Below are 20,706 nucleotides of genomic sequence, written 5' to 3'. Positions count from 1 at the left end.
TTTAGTGCATCCAGGCTACTTTAGCCAGCTATTCTGTTTCTACAGCTGAAGAAAAAACAAGCGTTATAGAAAGAGCCTAAATGACGTTCCCCTCATACTAACCAGTGACCACTGATGTGCAAACTTCCTACATTGGGCAACACAAAATTGCTTCATAATGTAATTCTTTACAAAATGTTTTTTTTTTTCATTTATGCTAACTACTCTTCCTCTTATAAGGGAGCTTCAAAAACAGACCAGTTTTTTGGACAGCAGAGAACCACATGTCTTTGTGAGTGCAAACTCATGGCCTTCCTCAGAGTCTCACTTTGGTATTACCCTGTATGGTTTCTGAGAGAGGCTGAATGGGTATAATAAGTTTATACCTTTCTGTTATTCTTTCATTCAAGATTTGCTTGCATGTGCAAGGACAACATCTTATCTCTGGACCAAAAATACATTTAACCTGACCTCTAACCCATATATTCTGATCACTAGAGAGGGCTTAGTGTGAAATAGCTTAGTATTTTTGCTGTAGTTATTGCAGTTTAAAGTAAAAAAAAAAATACTGTAATTACAGATAGGTAGATTAATTCCAACGCATTCAGTGGAATGAATAAGCGAGGAAGGAAAGTATCCAAGGTATACTGGACACAACTGCACAGGTGAGCTTATGAAATCATTCTAGTGCTGCCTCCTGTAGACATCTCTATAAGGCTATATTAAAATTATTTCAATATATACAAAATTAAATAAACACATGTTGATACATGCACAAGTAAATATTTCCATCTATAGATTATCTATGAATAAGATATATCTGCAGATGTAAATTCACAGATCAAAATATTTGTAAATAAATTTGTTAGATTTCATCTTCCACGCAGTAGACTTTATTTAAAAATGATAATACCTGAGCCATATTCAGACAACACATTAACAGCTAGTTTAGCTCAAGAGACCAAGAGACCACTCCTCTCCCTGGTCGCCTTGCAACTCTTCCCAAAAGGGTTCCTCTCCTCGGTCACGTCTCCCCTCAACTCTGGCCCCCAGTGGTGGAATGAGCTTCCCACAAGCCAGAACAGCCGAGTCACTATCAATCTTATGTCGCAGGCTGACAACTCATCTGAGCTAACAACATCTTGGTTAAACGAAACCTGTGGACTTAACATTCATACTGTATCTTCAAATACATTTGCTAACTTCCACTTACACCTACCATGGCACTCAACATGATGTGGTTCTTTATGTTATGCAACGGTACCTATTGATTCATTAGCCCCTATATACACCGACATACAATAACGCAAGAAGACACATTTTTCAGCGGCCCCGTAGGGGCTATAATTGCGTTGTATTATAAACATTATTCTCATTCACGGACCCGTAATACCAATTCGACAACACTGACTAAAAACAATCTAGGTATTCCTACTAATGATTTATTTCATGCAAACAGGCTTCATATTTTATGTATTTATTTCCTTCACTTTCCCATTACACCCTCTACTACGACTTCTTTCCGTTTGCTTTCAGCGCTCTCTTTCCCACAATCCACCTGACATCATTTACGTTTGATAAATCTGTGCTCTGTGGTCGATGATTCGCTGTTGTGTTAGAGGGCGTGGTTTGGATGGTGGATGTCATTCACGTGTAACGTAGCCCTCGTGGTCACAGCTTTGAGATGGCGGAGACAACGAACGGGATGGAGGTAAGTAGGTTACACATTTTACCATGTTTTAAGAATTGCTCATATCCAGTTACACGTCTAGTCTGTAGCGATGTTAACGCATAAAATGATAGCCAACAAGTTAGGACACATTAATTTAGTATTCATTCAATCGTTGGTCGGCTGCTGCCTGGAACGAACCCATGTCTTAGACTAAGTGGATGGATAACCTTAACGGGCTGAAGTTATCTGACTGTTTTGGAGGAAGATTACTAACGTTAGTTAGTTAGCTAGCCTCTGTGAGTTCTTGGTTGTTGTTTAACAATGAATGTGCTTTACTGTTTGAGCCAATCCTTGCCAACCGCGGTAGTAGTTGTCGTTCCAGTTAGGTAGCGAACATTAGCTGAAAACGTTGCTATTAAAATCATCGGTGAACTAGACAGAGTATTAAGTTTACCAAGTTTGTTGGCTGCTACTTCGTAGGTAGAGTTGATACATGTAGTAAATGACTAAAGGGTTAACTTGTAGGTAATTAAATAAGCAATTAGCTAGCTTCGACCATGTGCGCATCATCGCCTGATTTGGTTTTGTTTTTGGGGCTGTCGGTAGTTAGCTAGTTAGCCCCCGTGCGCGATAGCACATTAGAAATGTCCAGACTTGGTGTGATCTGTGAGTGATTTAAGGGTTTTTTTTATCTAGCTGGTTTTCCTTCGAGTTATCCAGCTACCTAACAAGACTTAATTGGCCCTGCTCCTGCTCATCAGGCCACTTTGAGAGAAAGCGAGTCTGTTTCAAAATGTCGAGACCGGCACCGGCACATGCTCTGTTGATTCAGTTATTGATATATTGTCCTGTATACCACTTACATATTACAGGAATAAGTCGTAATTCCTGTTATCGAACTAGGTGGCTGCTGTTGAATGGATTGTTTCTTTCTACGCGGCTCATGAGCAAGTTAATTGGGAATTTTAAGCCTCGGCCCCTAGCAAACTAGTCATAGCTAACCATGCGGTCCGAACACTCTAAGCTGCATGCTAACTGCCATTTTACTAGCTTTTCGGCAGTGGAGTTACTCTCCGTTTTGTTGCGGCTGTGTCGTTACATCTCGTATCTACACTAGTTCTTTGTTACCTGAGATGGCAATATATTCTTTAGTGTCGACTAGCTTTAAAAGCATATGCCACACACTGATAATATTGTAAAAGACTACATTTAGTTTGACACCTTTTTTTTTCATTTATTGAGACTCATTTCAAGTACATTTTTTTTTTTTATCAGCACTTGTCAATAGCTTGCTCATTTTCTTTGAATTGGAGAGTAACAACCTCTTCTGTAGACTTAAAACGCAGTAATTTACGTTTTTCCCACTCTGGGAGTATCCTTAATATGAACATTATCAAGTTTGTGTTCATTGTGATGATTTTGGTTACAGGTGTGCCAGGGGGACAATCCTGAAAAACCCTCAGCAGAGGACATGACATCAAAGGACTATTACTTTGACTCCTATGCCCACTTTGGCATCCATGAGGTATTAATTTCCCTATGGCTCCTTTCTTTGCTTTAGCCTGGAACAATTTGCCTAGCTTACCCTCTGCCTCTGCAAAATCAGCTTTCCGGTGGGGGTATATAGAATCTGATTTGATGTAGTGTGAGATGAGGGACAATTTCTTTAGTAAAACTAATATATACCCATTTGCTGTGATTTTTGTGTCTGTAGGAAATGTTGAAAGATGAAGTCCGCACCCTGACCTACCGCAACTCCATGTTCCACAACAAGCACCTGTTCAAGGACAAAGTGGTGCTTGATGTGGGCAGTGGCACTGGGATCCTCTGCATGTTTGCTGCCAAGGCTGGGGCCAAGAAAGTCATTGGAGTCAGTACCCACGTTTTCTTCTCTATCTAGCTAAGTAGTTACTACAAGGCACCAGTCTAACTGGAATGTAAATGTCTAATTCAAGGCCTTTGGCGCCTTGGTTCAGCAGTCCATTTGTAGTAGTGTGTGCTGAACTAACAACCTTCCTGTGGATTTCACACTGGCAGATTGAGTGCAGCAGTATATCAGACTATGCTGTGAAGATCGTCAAGGCCAACAAGCTGGACCACAGTAAGTTGTTATGCACTTGTCTTGTTCACCTCAGTCAGGAACTCCCCTTGTAATCGACCATTGGTATTGTTTGGCACCATGTTGGTTTCTGGTACTCCCACACCTGTCACTGTAGTAAATGTAGTGTGTGTGTACGGCTGTATTATGATGACATGCCCTGCCCCTTTTCTCCCTTAGTCGTGACCATAGTTAAGGGGAAGGTAGAGGAGGTGGAATTGCCGGTTGAAAAGGTGGACATTATTATCTCGGAGTGGATGGGCTATTGTCTCTTCTACGAATCCATGCTCAACACTGTCATCTATGCTCGAGACAAGTGGCTGGTAAGGAAGTTTTTAGAAAGACTAGCGTCCCAGAATTACTAGAATCTCCAAACCAGCATTTTAATATTCTGTAATCAGTCAATTGCTCTTAAGTCTAATCTATCTTGACCTGGTTTTTCTTTTTAAGAAACCAGATGGATTGATATTCCCAGACAGAGCCACTCTGTATATTACAGCTATTGAAGACAGACAGTACAAGGACTACAAAATCAACTGTGAGTGTCTTAGCCCTCTTGTTTTCTTTGTTGTCGTTTTGGGTTTCCTTACACGTTCTTTATACTGTAAACAAGGCATAATTACTGTATATTGCACCTCTACAAAATTAAAATCTTCATTAATGGTTCTTGTATGTATCAGGCCCTCATAAGCCCAAGACATTTACAGAGCATTTCAGGAAAGATCTGCACAAGATTGCAAGTTCAAGGGCCTCTCTGGGTGGGATAAGTGACATTCAGTAGACACTTTGTTTGAACTCCTGTGGTCTCTCTTAGGGTGGGAGAATGTGCATGGGTTTGACATGTCCTGCATTAAAGAGGTTGCTATCAAGGAGCCACTCGTGGATGTGGTGGACCCCAAGCAGGTGGTCAGCAGTGCCTGCCTTGTGAAGGTCAGTCTTCCTATTGCTGACTGGGAAATTGCTTGCCCCAGATAAAGTCTACAATGGCTAGCTGCTATAGTTGAAAATTACTCTGTGTGTTTTGTTGTAGTGTGCATTTCTGTTAACCCTCTCTCTCCTCTCACCCCTCTGACTGTTAACTCTCTCTCTCATCCTCAGGAGGTGAATATCTACACCGTGAAGCTGGAAGACCTGTCCTTTTCTTCCCCCTTTTGTCTCCAGGTGAAGAGGAACGACTACACCCATGCGCTAGTCACTTACTTTAACATTGACTTCACCTGCTGCCACAAGAGGACTGGATTCTCTACCAGTGAGTACCTTTTCTATTAGAGATGGACTGATATGGATTATTCAATGCAGTACCAATGTTTTAGATCTCAGGAAAGCCAATGTGCTGATATCATCCATTGGACATAATTTTCTTTGATGTTAAACTTAAGACTTTACGGTCCTTATCTTTACTTACAAATACTGCCACTAACCATGCCTGTGCGGTGTGCACTTCTATAGTTAGTTGAGGAGTTGTGCAAAAATGGCAAAATGTCCTCTTTTAGCCATTGGGTATACACACATGAAAAATGAGAATTAAGATTAACATCTGTATCAACAGTGTATATATATATAAAATACGTACTTGAACAAAAATGAAAGGCTCAGACTGGATCAGATATTATATTTGAACATGTCTAATCTTAATCGAAGACTGCATAATGTTTAGTGTTCTGCAGCTGGTTTAGACAATTTCATCTTAATAGAATCATTTTTAACATCAGATGTTAAGATGGGTCAGTCATGTTTGACATATGGTTAATAATAGTGCAAACGTAACACATCTGATACACTCGCTGGTACTAGAGGAAAGCATATATGTAGACTGTTTTAATCAAAAGGCTGATTTATTTAGCTAGTTGAGTCACGTTTTGGATTCCAACACATGTTAATATATTGAATGGCAAAGAAAATCCATTTAGACATGTAAATGGTGTTAACGTACCTTCTCCACAACAACTTCTAGAGCTCTATTTAGGCAGTGGTGATCCAACTAGATGCTATTTATATCAATCCCTTGTGTATATGTTGTGTGTAGCGGTAACATCGCTAACTGATTAGGCTCCATTAGAATTGAATAGCTGTGGTTAAGCAAACTATGACTGAGATACTCATGCATTTTCCCATGTACTGACCTTTCACCTTCACTCCTAATTAAATGTAGAAGTGAGTTGCCACTGCAACTGCTGGTCAGGATGTTCAATGTTCACTGTATGAGCCCCTCCATTCTCCATAGGCCCAGAGTCCCCCTACACCCACTGGAAGCAGACTGTGTTCTACCTGGATGATTACCTTACCGTGAAGACTGGGGAGGAGATATTTGGCACAATCAGCTTGAAGCCTAATGCCAAAAACAATGTAAGTCATTGTACTTGTCTCTGCATCCCTCCTAAAGATAGTAAATTCACTTAATTGAGAGATGCTCCTGTAAAAGACAAAATGATAGCATGTGTTTGAAGTCTTGAAGCATCTTCAGCCTGAAAATACATTAACTGTGTGGACATCTTAACAAATAACTTGAGTTGCTTTTGTCCTGACCAAGTTTGCTTGTGTGTAACCTTTCCACTCCTCTTTTGCAGCGTGATCTGGACTTCACAATTGATATTGACTTTAAGGGTCAGCTTTGTGAGGTCACCAACACTTCTGAGTACAGGATGCGCTAGAGGGGAGGAGGGTCATGGGGTTAGTTGTGTGTGCCTACAGTGACATGACTCTTGCACATACTTTGGAGTACCGTGTGTTCAGTTTTGCTTTTGTGGAATACTGTTTTTGTTTTTAAAAAGTGCCTACAGTTTCATGAACAGTATGCTGACGTGACCATACAGATATTACAGCTAACTGTTGAAATATGGAAATGGAGAACATCTTAAACTCTTGGCCTTCTTGTGTATGTTACTGGAAGTTCTTCTATTCAGTCTTTTGTCATCATTGTACAGTAATGGCAGTCTGGCAATACCAACTCCATTTTATTTTGCACTTCCTCTGATGGTTTTCCTTATCTCTGCCAATTACTGTATTTGTCTAGTGACGGTATTGTCTTGGTGTGTTTATTCCTTTGAGAATGTACATGATTGTTGCAGGACATCCAGTGAAAGTGTGAAGAGGACCAATGGCTGTTTTATTGAATCTGAAAAACTGTTTGACCCAGTTCACCATCTCAAAGAAATGTAAAAAGGCACAGTGTAACATTGTACGGGCATGCTGTCTTGCTCTGGAACCGAATTGTTTCCATGTGGCTATACCTGCAGTCCTGAGATAATCTGTCCATAAGGGTGGGACATCAATGGACTCTTCATAATAGATGAGTCTGGTGAAAACTGATATATTTGAATCTTCAGTGTGATATGTAATTGGGAAGGGTGGGGTGGATCCTAGGGAATCATTTTGTATTTTGTCTTTTAACAAAATAAACATTTGAAGAATTTGAGTGCCTGTCTAATTGAATGGAAATGCTTTCCCCAGAGATCATGTTCATCTTTGGTCCCCTCAATGTTGCTAAAGAACTGCTGCTTTTTGTTATGTGAATACAAGCAAACTATTGCAGAGCTAGTGAGAAAAAACTTTTTGGTTAATATGTTAGGTATGATAAAATGATGCATGGTTAGAGAGGTGGAAATGGAGGGCTAGGTAAAAAAAAAATTCAGTAGTTGACCTCGTTTTGCATGATAGCTTTAATATTGTGAATCATTTCATAACATTTTCTGTACATGTACATAATACAGACATCCTGCTCCAATTTCTGCATCTTTAAAAAAATCCACTTAGTGCAAATATTTGGTAATAAATATCCACCTGTTAAATATTTTTAATATTTTCAAGCTATTCAGGGAGTTTTTTTTTAAACCGTTGTGTTCTATGTTGCAAATGTTTGATATCATCAAACCATTAAGCACACACAAAAATTACATGTAAAATGACTCAAAAATAAATAAGATGATGTGATTTCACAGACCTTGTCTAGCCTTAGTCTTGGACAGCAAATTGCTAAATGGGTCAATTCAGGACTAGTGCAAGATCAGATCTGCAAAACCATAACCTGAAATATAAGTTAAAAGCTAACAACCTCTTTGCTACTCTATTATGATTTAGTTTTTGGCTCCACAACCCCAAGAGGTGAGCCCTGAGAGCCAAAAATGGCACTACTAGCACACCCCTGGTTGCAATTTGTTAGTACGACAGCGAAGTATCTTGAGGAAGTTGTCAATCTTATGGGAGTCCCTTCTGAAACAAGACATTAAGAAGTGGAAGTTGACAAGGCGAGAGATGTCATCGTTGCCGAGGGTGCTCTCTCTCAAAGGAGGAGGGGAGACGGATTGCAAAGAGACACCCATCTGCAATGAGAGAAACAGGTTGAAATGCAGACCATTCAGCTGAATTGCAAGACATTTGTTGTATGATGAGACAGAGTTGTATCCATGAGCAAAAGTATATACACTGACATACTGTACATACACTGACTATGATGTATCTATTTTATTTATTGTCCTCAGATGTGCCCACACTTTCTGTGTAAGACAATACTTCTGACTCTCATTAATGTCTCTGATGTCCCAGGTCCTGGACTGCCTGACCCTCCCTCACACTATGAAGTTCTGTCCTACACGGGGTAGTCAACAGTACCATATATCCCCTCCACAAAATTTAATTTCTACAGATTTATTTCATGCTATTTTAAGTGGAGGAGGGACATATTAGAACTATGTGTCAATAATTCTTAGGATTTCTTTCCTTCTCTCTTTGTGTAACAGACAGTATGGTGAGAGAAAAGTGAAAACATGGCATTGAGGTTAATTCAAACGGACAAAATTATTAAAAGCAGAAGCCCACAGAAACACATTTCACAAAAAAAAGATGAAGGCGGGTGCACAGGAAGGGACTGAAAGAGAGAACAGAAGAGTAACCCACCTTGCGCACCAGGATGTCCAGTCCAGCACTCAGATTGTCAGAATTCCTCTGAAGCTCATTGGCTTTACTGTAAACCACAGTATTGAGTGGATGAGGGAGAGAAGCTGCCTCCAAAGAGAGCAGCAGCAGGGGGTTGCTCCAGGAAAGGAGGAGGGAGCGAATGAGGGAGATCAGCTCTGATTCCTGAGAAGAGGGGCAGAGGAGAGGTCGTTGGAGTCACAAAAAATGATGTGCATGTTAACACGAACACTGCACATGCATCTATAAGTTACGTGCGTCTCATGGCCATCCTGACATTGTTTAGTGAGGACAGTGTGGGTGTAATGGCATGATTTCACCACACAGTGGAAACAGAGTCCTTTGCATTTTCCAAAAGGAGCATGAAGCGCAACAGGGGGACAGAGAAAGTAAAAAGATGGAACTCAGATGTGCTGTGTGACAAACCCACCGACATGCTGAGGACCTGCTCTTTGTCATACGGGGTTTTGATGGAGGAGGTGTGGCACTGAGAGTGACGAGGTACCATCATCTTTCCCACAACAGGGTAGTGAGAGTCCTGACAGACAGAGAAACAAAATGATTAACACGCTACAGTTGATATCCTGGCTGGAAGCTACAATGCATTAGCACTGGCAATGTACAAGACACATAGATATTGACCAGGTCGCTTTTCAGAGCCGTGCTCAGGGAGTGCAAATTTTCGGAAAGTTCAGCTGCTCTGTCCATTAGGTCAGGAAGTTCCACAGAATGAGACCATGCAGACAGGCACAGCAGCACTGCAACTGAAAAGCAGAGTGGGATGGAGGGTTAAATTCACATCACATTGACATAACATTCTTGCATGCCCAACACACACAAAAGAGAAAATTCGGTGGAACAGTCTCACCTCTCAAGAGGAGCTTGCTGTCTTGGAGTCGTTGGGCCATTTCTGTCAGTTTTTGTCTTCTTTTCTCTGCCTTCTTGTTGCTCTGTGGTCCTCCATCCTCCCGTTCACATTTTATAGTATTCCTGGGTGTCATGTTTGCATATTCATTGTGTCTGTCTGTGGCTATCTCTGTCTTGTGTTCACATTGTCCTAAACACGTTCAATCCAGTACTATAATAATGAGAAACATTGATGTGACATCAATTTTCATGAATATTTAGGTGTGGGAATCCATGTGCTGACCATCTTGTGACGTTATATGGTTTCCAACCAATTATGGCCCAGTTTGGATGAAAATGTGAACAATTTATTTTGAAAAACAAGATTTCCTCCATACTTTATTTAATCCTTTCTGCAAACTAGGGGGAATTCAAACCAGAGGGAAGTTAAAATTCTATTGTATTTACAGTGTAGTTTAATTAGATTGGAGATTGGAGTTAAAACTAAGAAGTAAAAATGCTGTTCAATGTTGAAAATAGTCTATATGGACTTAAACATGGATTTAAATGCTAAATGTTTATGTACTGTTTATTCTGGTATTTTGAGACATTTTACAACATTGTTGGATACTAGATGTTTCAACATGCCATTTGTTGCATGAATTTTGATGTGGAAAATGTTGAGGCATGTGTTCTCCACCTAATGCAGTCTGTTGCCATCTGGTGTTGTTTCAGAAAATATCATACTGAAGACAAAGTTTCTTGTTGAGAATTTTCAAGTGTTCTTCACAGCATTTATTGTATTCACATCAAACTTACTTAACATTCAACCTCCACAAATGATGTACATTGTAAAGCTAATAACAGCTGTGTTCAATCAACAGCAATTAACAAAATAAGTGCAGATAAAGTACTTAAGGAGATACCTGAAACTCAAAAATGCTGAACTACGTTCAGCCTAGCTGACGCATAGGACCTCTGTCCACCCTATAATGTTCCCACGTGGCTTATGTCACCGTATCTCCCCCTGTTGTGAATGAACCTCCTCAGTAACTCCATGTTGCTCCGCCCCCTGAGAGGGTCCTTATTATGACCTCCAGCCCTGTCTGACATTGGAAGTGATGACCCCTTGCCAGCCTGCCTGCTCAGGGAGGATTTTTTTGTCTGCTTGCCTGTGTCACAAACTATCAGTTCTTTCAACAGATTCCTATTCTCCATCTACACATTAAGATGAACAGCTGGATTTCATTTCATGTGCACATTCATCCTATGGTCTGAGAAAACAAAATGCGAAACAGCTTCTAAAGAGTGTGTTCAAATTATCTAGGCTGTCTTTGGCAAAAGGAAACTAGAGGGCTTATAGAGACAAAAGAAAAGCTGAGACAGATAGGTAAAAAAGGCAATGAATAATGTTTAACTGGCAGATTATAGGTTGGAAAGGCTGGACTTTGACCTTGTGGGGCCTATGGGCTTGCCTTACATTGAGATCCCCTTCCTCAATAGGTTGGCCTTTTTGTTCCATGCACTCCAGCTGTCTTGAATCTGCTTGTGGGGCCTCTCTCATGTATGGATTAGCTCTACAATTTTCACCAAGCCGTGTAAAACAAAACAAACAAACAAAAAACCTTCACATTACTCTTTGCCTCTTTGGTAAATCTTTGGTGAATACATTCCACTAAAAGGCCTCACACTCTTTTCACAGCTGAATGTTTTCAGATAAACTTTGAATGAGATAAATGAGACCATCTCAATAGAGTTATTTGTCACAGTAGAGCCTAGAGCACTGTATGTCAAAATGCTGCATATTCCACAGCTGTAATTTTTTCAGTGGTACAGCTGGGTCTGTCTGCCAAATTGAAAACCAGCACAGACACACCAGCACAAAGCACCATCAAGGTCTCACTGAGAGGTGGTGGAAATTCTTTTGTATGAGCTGCTTCTTTTCAATGTCCCTGTAATTAACATACAATCAGACATTAAACTATTGAATTTTTTAGGTATTTGTTTCAGTCTGGTGTAATTTGAGGCTACTTATAACAATAAATGGAGAAGAATCAACAAAGGACATGGCAAAACTTGGTGGAAATATCTCTGATTCTTTCCCCCTTTCCCCACCATTTTTGCTTTTGAGTATGTGTTACCATGACAGAAAATGTAGACTGGCAATTTATATAGCATGCACATACTCGTTATAGAACAAATACAAGGAGGTATGGAACATGTGTTAAACATTACTTGGGGAGGGGGCTCCAATGTCATCTTTGCGTATGGGCCCCACAAGGGCAAAGTCTTCCCCATACGCACACAATGTCAGTTAAATATTATGCATTGAAATTTCCTGTTCTGTCCGGTCCAATCCAGTGTTTCAACAAAGAACGTTAATTTTCCCGCTTTCGATGAAAATCGAATGAGAGGTCTTTTATCTTAATTTATTTTTATTTATTTAGTTGAATATTAATGAGATCTGAGCTGTGAGCTCGTTTCCGAAAGGTGGGTGCGGTGTCAGAGGGGTGGGTGGTAACTTAATATTCACAGACCGGATAGTACAATGTATTTGCACAGTCACTGAAAGTGTTGGTTGAGGACGTCTTCTACGTTGACTTTGAATCACGGCTGAATCACGAATTCATAGAAAAGGGTACGTGAGTATTTTCATGATGTGTGGCTCTATGGAACACCTATTATGCTAACAAACTATCAGTCAAAATCATATAGAAAACTTGGACAAAATCAGGCCTGCGTGTTAAAGCAATTTTTCGTACTCCGAAAAGGCCAGCGGTAGAAAACGAGACGTAGTTGGCCACAGGTGTGAGTCAAGGGTCGTGAACTCAGGTATAAAAAGATTGCTGACGCTCAGTTCGACGACTGACTGCAGGGAGTCTGGTAAGAATTTCGATGCTCTTCCGTTACATGTGCGCCCAAATTATTTTACATATTAGTTTTTAGAAAACACATGACGTAACTGCGCATGATTTGTAGAAAGGTGATTTCTCGCAAGACTAGATGTGTGGGGGGAGTGAATAAAGAAGGCAGGCTATGAATACACTAACCAGAACGGAGATGTTGTCAGAGAAGGACAAGAAAGGTTACAGCGTTCGTTTTCAAGTTTGTTCACTATGAATTAAATGGACAATGATCAGAAACGCTGCATTGATTATTTTCCTGTTCTCTTGCCTGCACACGATAAACGGACGTCTGTCGTGTGTAGTCACCTACAACCATCTTAATGAATAATTGGGCATTCAATTTATTCACAGCAGGCCCACAGATGGAACAGCACTGTTGACTAGCCTACTATAACTGACCAAATTCATCCGGAGTTAAGTTACTTTGAAATTGCCTTTTTAACAAATATTTTCATCAATCGACTTTTTATTTGAAACCGAGGAGTGATATTTTAGTTGTCTATATAGACTTCCAAGCGTGACGTGTTTATAGGCTATGTGGAGTGTTTGCGTCTTATTAAACCCAGTTAGTAAAATGGCCATTGAATTTGACAACTATGTCCAGTGTTAGTGTTTTCTAGTGTTTTCCAATATGACCAAAATACCGAAATTCAACGTAACGATTATCTGTAAATTCATAATTACGTCGGAGGATCGAAAACTAGAGAGCGCTTTTAATCTGATATCTTGCCAAAATATATGAAACGTATTTGGCAAGTTTAATGCCCTGAAACTGTACAACGTCTGTTATTGCAACAGCACGTTATGACTGTTTATCTTGGCTAGAGAATGTTAAAAAGTTTTAGTGTCGTTATGTAACTGATGATTACGTGAACAAAAGTGTAGTAAAGACGAACGCTCAGTATTCGTTTGCAAGAGGGTTTTACAGCGGAATCGCCTTATTGGTCTTAAAGTTGCTCCAGTGATTCCGTATGGAGCTGTTGAACAGCTTAATAATGGGTTTGCTATTCCAAGCGACAACCACAGCTATAGAACTGCACCGAAATGCCTGTAAATGCACTTTAAATGCGTATATCAAAGTCTTGGCTCCCTATAAAGACCAAAAAACTACGCGTCCTGCGTTTCACTTAACCACTAATGTCAACCTTACGTAATCTTGACACACGAGGGCGCCTTGTCATTGCCATAATAGAAGGCTGAAATTTTAGTTTTACCACTAGATGGCTCTTTCATAGTGTTGGTACAACAGTTCTGAATATTAGAGGGGTAAAAGAACTTCTGCTATGGAGTGTTTTATACTTCCAAGTTTTCTACGAACTGGATTATCAACACTTTGGGCAGATAGGTGGAGGGACTCTTCTGGCCAAAGGAATAGCTTTTGTATACACCAACCACAATAAATCTGCAGAGAAAGAATCAGGCAGGTTTGTTACAGATTATGAATAGTTGTGAGACTGCACTTGAAGTATTTAAGACCAAAAACACTGAATTGACACACAAACATTTTTCTACTGATCTGTGGGCTTTTTCTTGAGTACTCTGTGCTCTCCGGTTTTTCTCCAGTTGGTTTTCACCAACTGAATTTCTTTTGATGTGAAAGCTGTTGTCTGGATCTCATCCTCCTTTCTCACATATGTACATGCTTACACATGTTGCCAGTGTGGAACTCTGTGACACCACTCAGATTCTTTAGTTTCCTGACAGGCATTCAGCATTCTGCTGCACGCTCTTTTTCTTTCTCTCTCTGTCTCACCCCCCCCCCCCCTCCCTCCCACCAACTCGTCTCTCTCTCCCCCTAACTCACACTCTCTCTCTCTCTCTCTCTCTCTCTCTCTCTCTCTCTCTCTCTCTCCTCTCTTTCTTGCACACGCACACAGGCTCACGGAGACGCACAGAACACAACAAAAATGTCAGACTCTGAAAATTCAGCGACTGCTCCACCTGAGGCTCCCGTCCCCGCTCCCTGCCAGGCCATCAAGGCGGATCTGGAGAAATGGTGAGCGAGATCTCCATTGCTGGGGCAGTCAAGTGGCAGTGGATTCGCCGTCTGCCCCAAGCTGCTGATGGTGACTAAAACCGTCCTTTTACTTTTGTGGTTGGCATGTTGTTGTACACCCCTACATGGAGACCATTTGCAGATGTGGTTGCAGTGAGTGGTAAGGCATTTGACTGTTGATGCAAAGATGATTACGTGGTTATGTAATGCTGTACGAGATGCTGTGCTAAAATGGTGGGGCAGAAACTTGGACTGCAACCATCCTGTGTGCAGGTATGTGTGTGCATGTTGGGAAGTGAAGGAAAGTGATAGTTGGACACATGCACACTGCCTGTGAAGGGCAGGGAAGGACACGGAGTGGGTAGCTACCAGTGGTACTGGGGAAATGTATAATGGTGGCACAGTGTCATAGGATTTCCAGGATTATGATTAAACACAATGCTGTTGCGCACGGCCGATTGGACGGGGAGAATTTGTGTCCTGGTCTAGTTCTGCGTCACCCCCTCAGCTGTGTTTGTCTCCTGATGTCCCTCTGCTTTGTCCCCTAATGTATTGTGATATCCTGTCATTATGTGTGCTCACCATCATGTGTGCTTCTATCTTGGTGCCCCACATCTCTCCCTCCCTCCAGGATTACAATGTGCAGGGCAGATTAGTTGTCAGACGGTGGGTTTTTGCAGATGGGGGAAAATGAAACGTGCAGAGACGACACTCAATGTCGACACAATGTCAAAGTAGGCTGTTCAATATCTGATGTAACAGTCTGTGCTGACATGACAATCTGTGTGCTTATTTCAGCCACACACTTAAAAATAAAAACATGGGGAAGAAACAGGATCATGCATTTTAATTTTGTGCGTGAAAAGGGACAGGAGAGGTGAAGACTGAAAGCATGGAGTGTCTTATGGGTTCGACAAGAACACCACACTGCCTGTGAATGCCTGATAAACTAACATGAGCATGTGAGGCTAGGAATGTGGCGGGTGTGAACAGTAGATAATGAAGAATGTAGGGGACACTTGGTGTCCAATTAAGGAGACTGTTGATGTGGGTAAATGTTCATTTCCACAGAGCAGTACAACTCTAATGTTGTCCCTCAAGGCCGGGGGGGTGTCTGGTTATTATACTGACTCCATGTGACCGTGGCCAACTGTGAAGCCATGTTTAGGATGGGAACTTCAAGTAATGGATATCATTCATTTATTTATAGCCATGTTTAAAATAGACCATAACATGTAACCTATAGGAGGGCCTGGCTTGTTCCAGGCACAGGCTCATGTTGCGTATGAACTTAAACCAATGTACCGTGGCTAATTCGCCAAGGGCTATTCAATTTTGCGTTCATGATACGGACTGAAGTGTGTGCTTCCTTATGTGCCATGTGCAGTGTGTGGTTCCGGGTTGCCACATGTGTGTTGTGCCTGTAGCAGGGGGCCCAACATACCTATTTGTGTGAGCACCTCTAAGGTTACTCATCTGTAGAAATGGCAGAATTCGGAGGCAAGAGCCGTGGCTTTCTCAATATTTGCACAGTTTTTCTGGAGTTGCAGTGATCCTTTTGTGCTGTTTCCTTCACATCTGTTTCTGATTTCTTGTTCTCCCCTTTGGAGCACCAGCATTTAAATGCCAGCTTGTTGCATTAACCCCTGTGTACCAGGCTACTGTCCTTATTCTGCTTCTGCTCACAAGACCAATGAGCAATTTCAGGGTCTCCCTTCTGAACAGAATGTACAGTCGCTTAGGGGAACAGTACTAATTTTTCTAGGACTTTGGCCTTGTGAACAAAGGTCTCTTAGTTGAAAGACCTTGTAGAGGCTTTTAGAAGTTTTCCAACATGTAAAAGCTATGGTCATTCATGAAACGGTCTGCCCATAGCTGTGTAAGCATGATCTGCCATTTTGGATTGTGAATGTACAACTGTGACCTTTGACTGGTTGTATATAATTTGAATTGGGGCCCTAAACTGAATGACATTTTAAATTAAACTGGGTACCACAGAGTCAATTCATCTTTGCATACTAGTTCTAAATTGAACCCTTTTCTTATTGTAAAAATTATAATACATTTTCAAAGTTAAACCCAGATAAAGTTGGTTGGATGAAACAAGGACACCAAATGCATAGCCTAACCAAGGGTGGTTTATTCCAACTCGGAAGGTTCCATGAACTATTCTAGGTGCCGTTTAATGTCCTTGAATGGTTAATTGAATGAGCATAATCACCCCTCCCCCACCTCTCAGACACATGGAGCACATTCTGGGATGAGAAACTGCTGAGTCATGCAGTTGTGCCTCTGGTAGAAGTTCTATCCTTTGTAATATACCCTTTTCCTTGTGATGTCAGTGTTTGGAGATATACGGTGCATGCTGGTTCATGCTGAGCTGTTCACATGGATGTACTGGTGCAAAATCAAGTCTGCAGTATTCCTCTAAATTTGGGTCATCGGTGGCTACGCCCCCTTTGTGCTGTATTGGAGAGGTATAAACCTCTCTAATCCGAAATGGACAGCTGTGAGGTTAATATCACAAGAGCTTGGAAGAGAGGAGGGGAAGTGATGCAAGCGCTACGATGACCAGAATTGGACAGATGGACTATTCGGTGGTTTACCAGTGCACCGATTGCCATTCACGTAGTGGCGTGTCTAACGTTGACTAAGCAGTTCTCATCCCCTTTTCCCTGTGCATTATCAGTTAGTGTTGTCAGTCATGCTTCCTGATGGCCCTCACAGACACACCCAGCTGGATTTATCCCCCTGTCCCCTCCACTCTGCACTCCCCACCCTCCCATGCTTTTGCGCTCCATCAGTCTAATGTGTTGTGTCAGTGCCTGCCTCTGTATTTTTGGTACAAAGTGCCTCGAATAATCTAACTGGCCCATCCGCCTCCCTCCACTCCCCGCCCCCCTCCTGCTGGTGTCCAGTCAGAGTGCACGATGTGGCCTATGTTAATGAGAGAGCAGTCTGAATTAATCTTTAACCCTTAAACTGTACAGGATGTCACATAACACCTCCCCTCCCCCCTTTCTCAGTGTGAAGGAGAAGGGAGAAGAAGGCTGCAAAGAGCTGATGGAGGCGTTCCAGGCATGTCTGAAGACTGCTGCTGAAACCTCATGAGGGGGAGAGATCAACACCTGAGAAATGTAAGTTCGTGCATCAGGGAGATCATTTTCACAGGATGCAGATACCACTGTGCGGCGGTGTCTTTTCTCTGTAATCAATACCTGCCTTTGTAAACTGAAACCATTATTTACTTGCACACGGACTGCACATGGAAGACTGAAGGGTTCTTTTAAACCCTGACTTCCCCTGTTAAGTTCCTCTATATTTTGAAAACTTTCTTGCCTTAGACTGGGAGCAAATGTTCTAATGCCCTCTAGCTGTTATGAGTTCATATCAGGATTGGCTTAAAAGAAACACTTTTTGGGATGTGGCTGTTGACTGCTCAGTATGTGTGCACATATCAACTGACTTTTTTTTCTTTCCCTCTCTCTAAGGTCCACTGCACTGAGTCCTCCACTTTCCCAGCATTCCCTTCTGCACATTGCACTGGACTCAATCATCTTTGGGATTGGGGGATGGGCTGAATGGAAACAGTGGGAACTACAGAAATGCCCCCATATAAACCTGAAATGCAATCTTCCTGTCCCTATACAACTGATTACACTGGTTTTTATACCATGTCATAAAACCCCTTAGGTTTTAAATGTAAATTGTCTTGAGACGCATACATAATATTATAATTGAAATAAAGTTTATACAATTGTAATGATTCAGGGTTTGTTTTATAGCCCAACAGATTTCAGCAAAAAGACTTTCATTTTAATACACACCAGTGGTTAATACACGAGACTAGTGTTCCCAATTAAAATAAATATGAGAGGAGGGCACAGAGGCTTACAAATTTAGAAGGAATTATCTGCACATGGGCACACGGGCAACACTGAGTATGTCTGATTGTACTTCAGCAACCTTACAGGCATGTACTGCAGGTCTGTACTGTTGTGTACCTCTAATCTAGGTGTATTTCAGTCTCTTTGATAAGGTGTTCTAGCTGGTTCAGGGGTTGGCAGAAATTGCTAAGGCATTTCATATAACGGCTGGCTGACTGGACACCACAATGCAGTGGCACTGCTATAGGTGCAGACTTTAAATGCCACCTGGCTGGGGGTGACTGTATACCAGTGTTGGTAGAGAGGTGGAGCTGGAGTTGCTGTGGTGTGTGTTGCCTCTAATATGGTGAGCAACATTGAAAGGGATTTCTTGAAAGGGAAGGTTAATTACATTTATCTAATGATATTTAAGTGTTGACTTGTAACTGTCAAGGCACATTAACGTTGTGACTTACGTCTAGTGTCTCTGTTTTATCGCTGTACAGCCTTCACCTGTGTGAAATGAGTGTCTTCAAATAATTGGGAGAGTGAGCAGGGAAAATCCCAGCAAAGCTTTTCATTTGGAAAGTGGTTTAACCTGAAAGCTACTTGATTCCTGACTTATGAAACTACTCCCCTTATTTGGATATATCATATGAAACATGGTAAAACCAGCCAAGCCTTTGTGGTTGAAATGAAAGTTTTTGGCTATGCTAACTTCTAAATCGGGGGGGAAAGGGGAGAGAGGAGATGCTCTGCCTGGGGTATGGGTTTTGTGGGATGACTGGCTTTTCACACCTATGGGAAAGCACTCTTGCATTGTCCCCACATGAGCTGAAATATATAGCAATGCAGCTCTCCCTCCACCCCAAGTGCCCCCCACACATTCTCTCATACTATGTCAGTTGCTCTGCATGTCTATGTGTTAACCTTGCAGGACTTGTCAGAGACAGGTCACTTAAACATCCACCCCACTGGAATGTCGCTGAGCAGGGAAGAGGTTTTCTTTTTTTAAAACATGACAGAATGGGGTACAGGAGTGTGGGATGGGGTTTGTGAGAGAGACATGCTGAACAGGGAAGGCTTGAAGGATTAAGGGAAATCTATGGTTTGACTTATTTGAAAAATGAATTGAGAAAAATACTCCTGCCTGTACAGCAATATGTAATGTAGCTACTACTGGGAAAAAAAAAAAACAGGTTAAGGCACTGTTTCCCAACCTTGATCCTGAGGGCACTCCTTTGTTCCAACAGTTTCTAATTAATTCAATCTGAGATGTTTACTGAATATTGACATGGGTTTGGCAGTTCCTTACAACTGTCAGCTTTAAATCTTCGAAGAGAGGAATGTGTTTTCAGAGATGGTCTGTGCTAACAGCCAAGTTGTTTCTTCATATATTTTTTACAGTCTTGTCCTTAAAATTGGGGAAGCTATCTGCGTTAAACTTAAGCGTGTGCCTTGAAACACCAGTTAACAACTAGTTCAACTTAAAATGATTAGTAACTGATGTTTATAATTGAGCGTAATAAATGGCTAGCAATAAGATTAGTTGGCTTTATCTTTCACATGCACACATTATTTTCACAAAGGGCTAACGGTACATACCTGTCAAGTGACACTGAATTCACGTAGATGTCTTTTAACAGCTAAATTAGACCTTTCTGCCATCATGTGGCGTTAGTCTGTGAAGAAAACCAGTACTCGGAATGTACCGACTGGAAACGCGGTCTTGTTGAGCATACAAAAATGAATGCAAAACTGCCATCCGATGTTCATGTAGGGAACTGCATGTCAACTGTACTTGCTCATCGTAGCCTGCTGACACCTGTTCTGGAGAGAATGATCGGTTGAAAAGTCTGAAATGAAATGGCATATCATAAACGGATATTTTAAATCATGTATTAGTTTCCAACATATTAATTTATTGACATAAGAAAGTGGCATGGTGAATAGTTCCAACAGAGCAACCCAACCTTACATTATATACAATTGTGAGCTGCAAAAACGGGAAAATTGAAAGAAAAAAAAAGCCACTGTGGGACATTTTAAAGAACGAATACAAGCTGACCTTCAAACATCATTAAACGCGAGAAAGACTGTTAACTACTATTCAAATAGCTCCCGTAACAACAAACAGAGCACGGAATCATAATGTGCACACATACCTGTATTCAGACACACTATAATAGCCTACTCCACTATATACAGACTGTAATTTTCTGAAGTCTGGCGCTGTGTAATGATTGAAGTAACAAATGGCGATAAACTCAAGTTCTGACTCCACAGAGTATAGTGTGATAGGGAACGAGAACCAAGAATGAAATAGTTTCCGAAATGCATTCAAAAAGTGTAGGCTACTGTCTGCAAGTGTTGTGGAAATCTGGGCATAAAAGTGAGCCTTTCAAGCCAGTGTTATCATAATACTCATGTAG

General features: G+C 41.3%; 2 protein-coding genes and 1 long non-coding RNA gene across 3 annotated transcripts; 2 read left to right on the top strand and 1 right to left on the bottom strand.

The window, feature by feature from the left end:
• The first annotated feature begins 1,618 nt into the window (after positions 1-1,618).
• Positions 1,619-7,108, top strand: LOC118777965 (protein arginine N-methyltransferase 1-like). Its single transcript, XM_036529246.1, has 10 exons — positions 1,619-1,690; positions 3,081-3,176; positions 3,366-3,521; positions 3,689-3,752; positions 3,930-4,072; positions 4,200-4,287; positions 4,564-4,679; positions 4,848-4,998; positions 5,974-6,095; positions 6,317-7,108. Exons 1-10 carry the CDS (start codon positions 1,664-1,666, stop codon positions 6,398-6,400), a joined length of 1,047 nt encoding a protein of 348 aa, XP_036385139.1. The 5' UTR covers positions 1,619-1,663; the 3' UTR covers positions 6,401-7,108.
• Positions 7,109-7,879: 771 nt separating this feature from the next.
• Positions 7,880-9,568, bottom strand: LOC118782325 (prolactin-like). Its single transcript, XM_036535641.1, has 5 exons — positions 9,529-9,568; positions 9,303-9,424; positions 9,091-9,198; positions 8,643-8,825; positions 7,880-8,068 (listed from the first exon to the last, which is right to left on the bottom strand). The coding sequence occupies exons 1-5, from the start codon at positions 9,566-9,568 to the stop codon at positions 7,880-7,882; spliced, it is 642 nt and encodes a 213-aa protein (XP_036391534.1).
• A 4,706-nt stretch (positions 9,569-14,274) lies between these two features.
• Positions 14,275-18,123, top strand: LOC118771433. The gene is made up of 3 exons (XR_005004609.1): positions 14,275-14,408; positions 17,435-17,545; positions 17,900-18,123. It is a non-coding gene; the product is annotated as an uncharacterized LOC118771433 (long non-coding RNA).
• Positions 18,124-20,706: the final 2,583 nt, after the last annotated feature.

Source organism: Megalops cyprinoides, chromosome 1 (genome assembly GCF_013368585.1).
Source record: "Megalops cyprinoides isolate fMegCyp1 chromosome 1, fMegCyp1.pri, whole genome shotgun sequence".
In the NCBI taxonomy this organism is placed as follows: Eukaryota; Metazoa; Chordata; class Actinopteri; order Elopiformes; family Megalopidae; genus Megalops; species Megalops cyprinoides.
The sequence above is the reverse complement of the archived record's forward strand: the minus strand, read 5'-3'. Positions and strand labels throughout refer to the sequence as shown.

Bases quoted from the DNA above. Each gene is read 5' to 3' on its own strand.
- LOC118777965 (XM_036529246.1), top strand. From the start codon at position 1,664: ATGGCGGAGACAACGAACGGGATGGAG. The intron at 3,522-3,688 runs GTCAGTACCCAC...TCACACTGGCAG, and splicing joins GGGCCAAGAAAGTCATTGGA to ATTGAGTGCAGCAGTATATC. The intron at 4,999-5,973 runs GTGAGTACCTTT...CATTCTCCATAG, and splicing joins GAGGACTGGATTCTCTACCA to GCCCAGAGTCCCCCTACACC.
- LOC118782325 (XM_036535641.1), bottom strand. From the start codon at position 9,568: ATGGCCCAACGACTCCAAGACAGCAAGCTCCTCTTGAGAG. The intron at 9,199-9,302 runs GTCAATATCTAT...TCTGTCTGTCAG, and splicing joins CGGCTCTGAAAAGCGACCTG to GACTCTCACTACCCTGTTGT. The intron at 8,069-8,642 runs GTGGGTTACTCT...CTCTCATTGCAG, and splicing joins TGGACATCCTGGTGCGCAAG to ATGGGTGTCTCTTTGCAATC.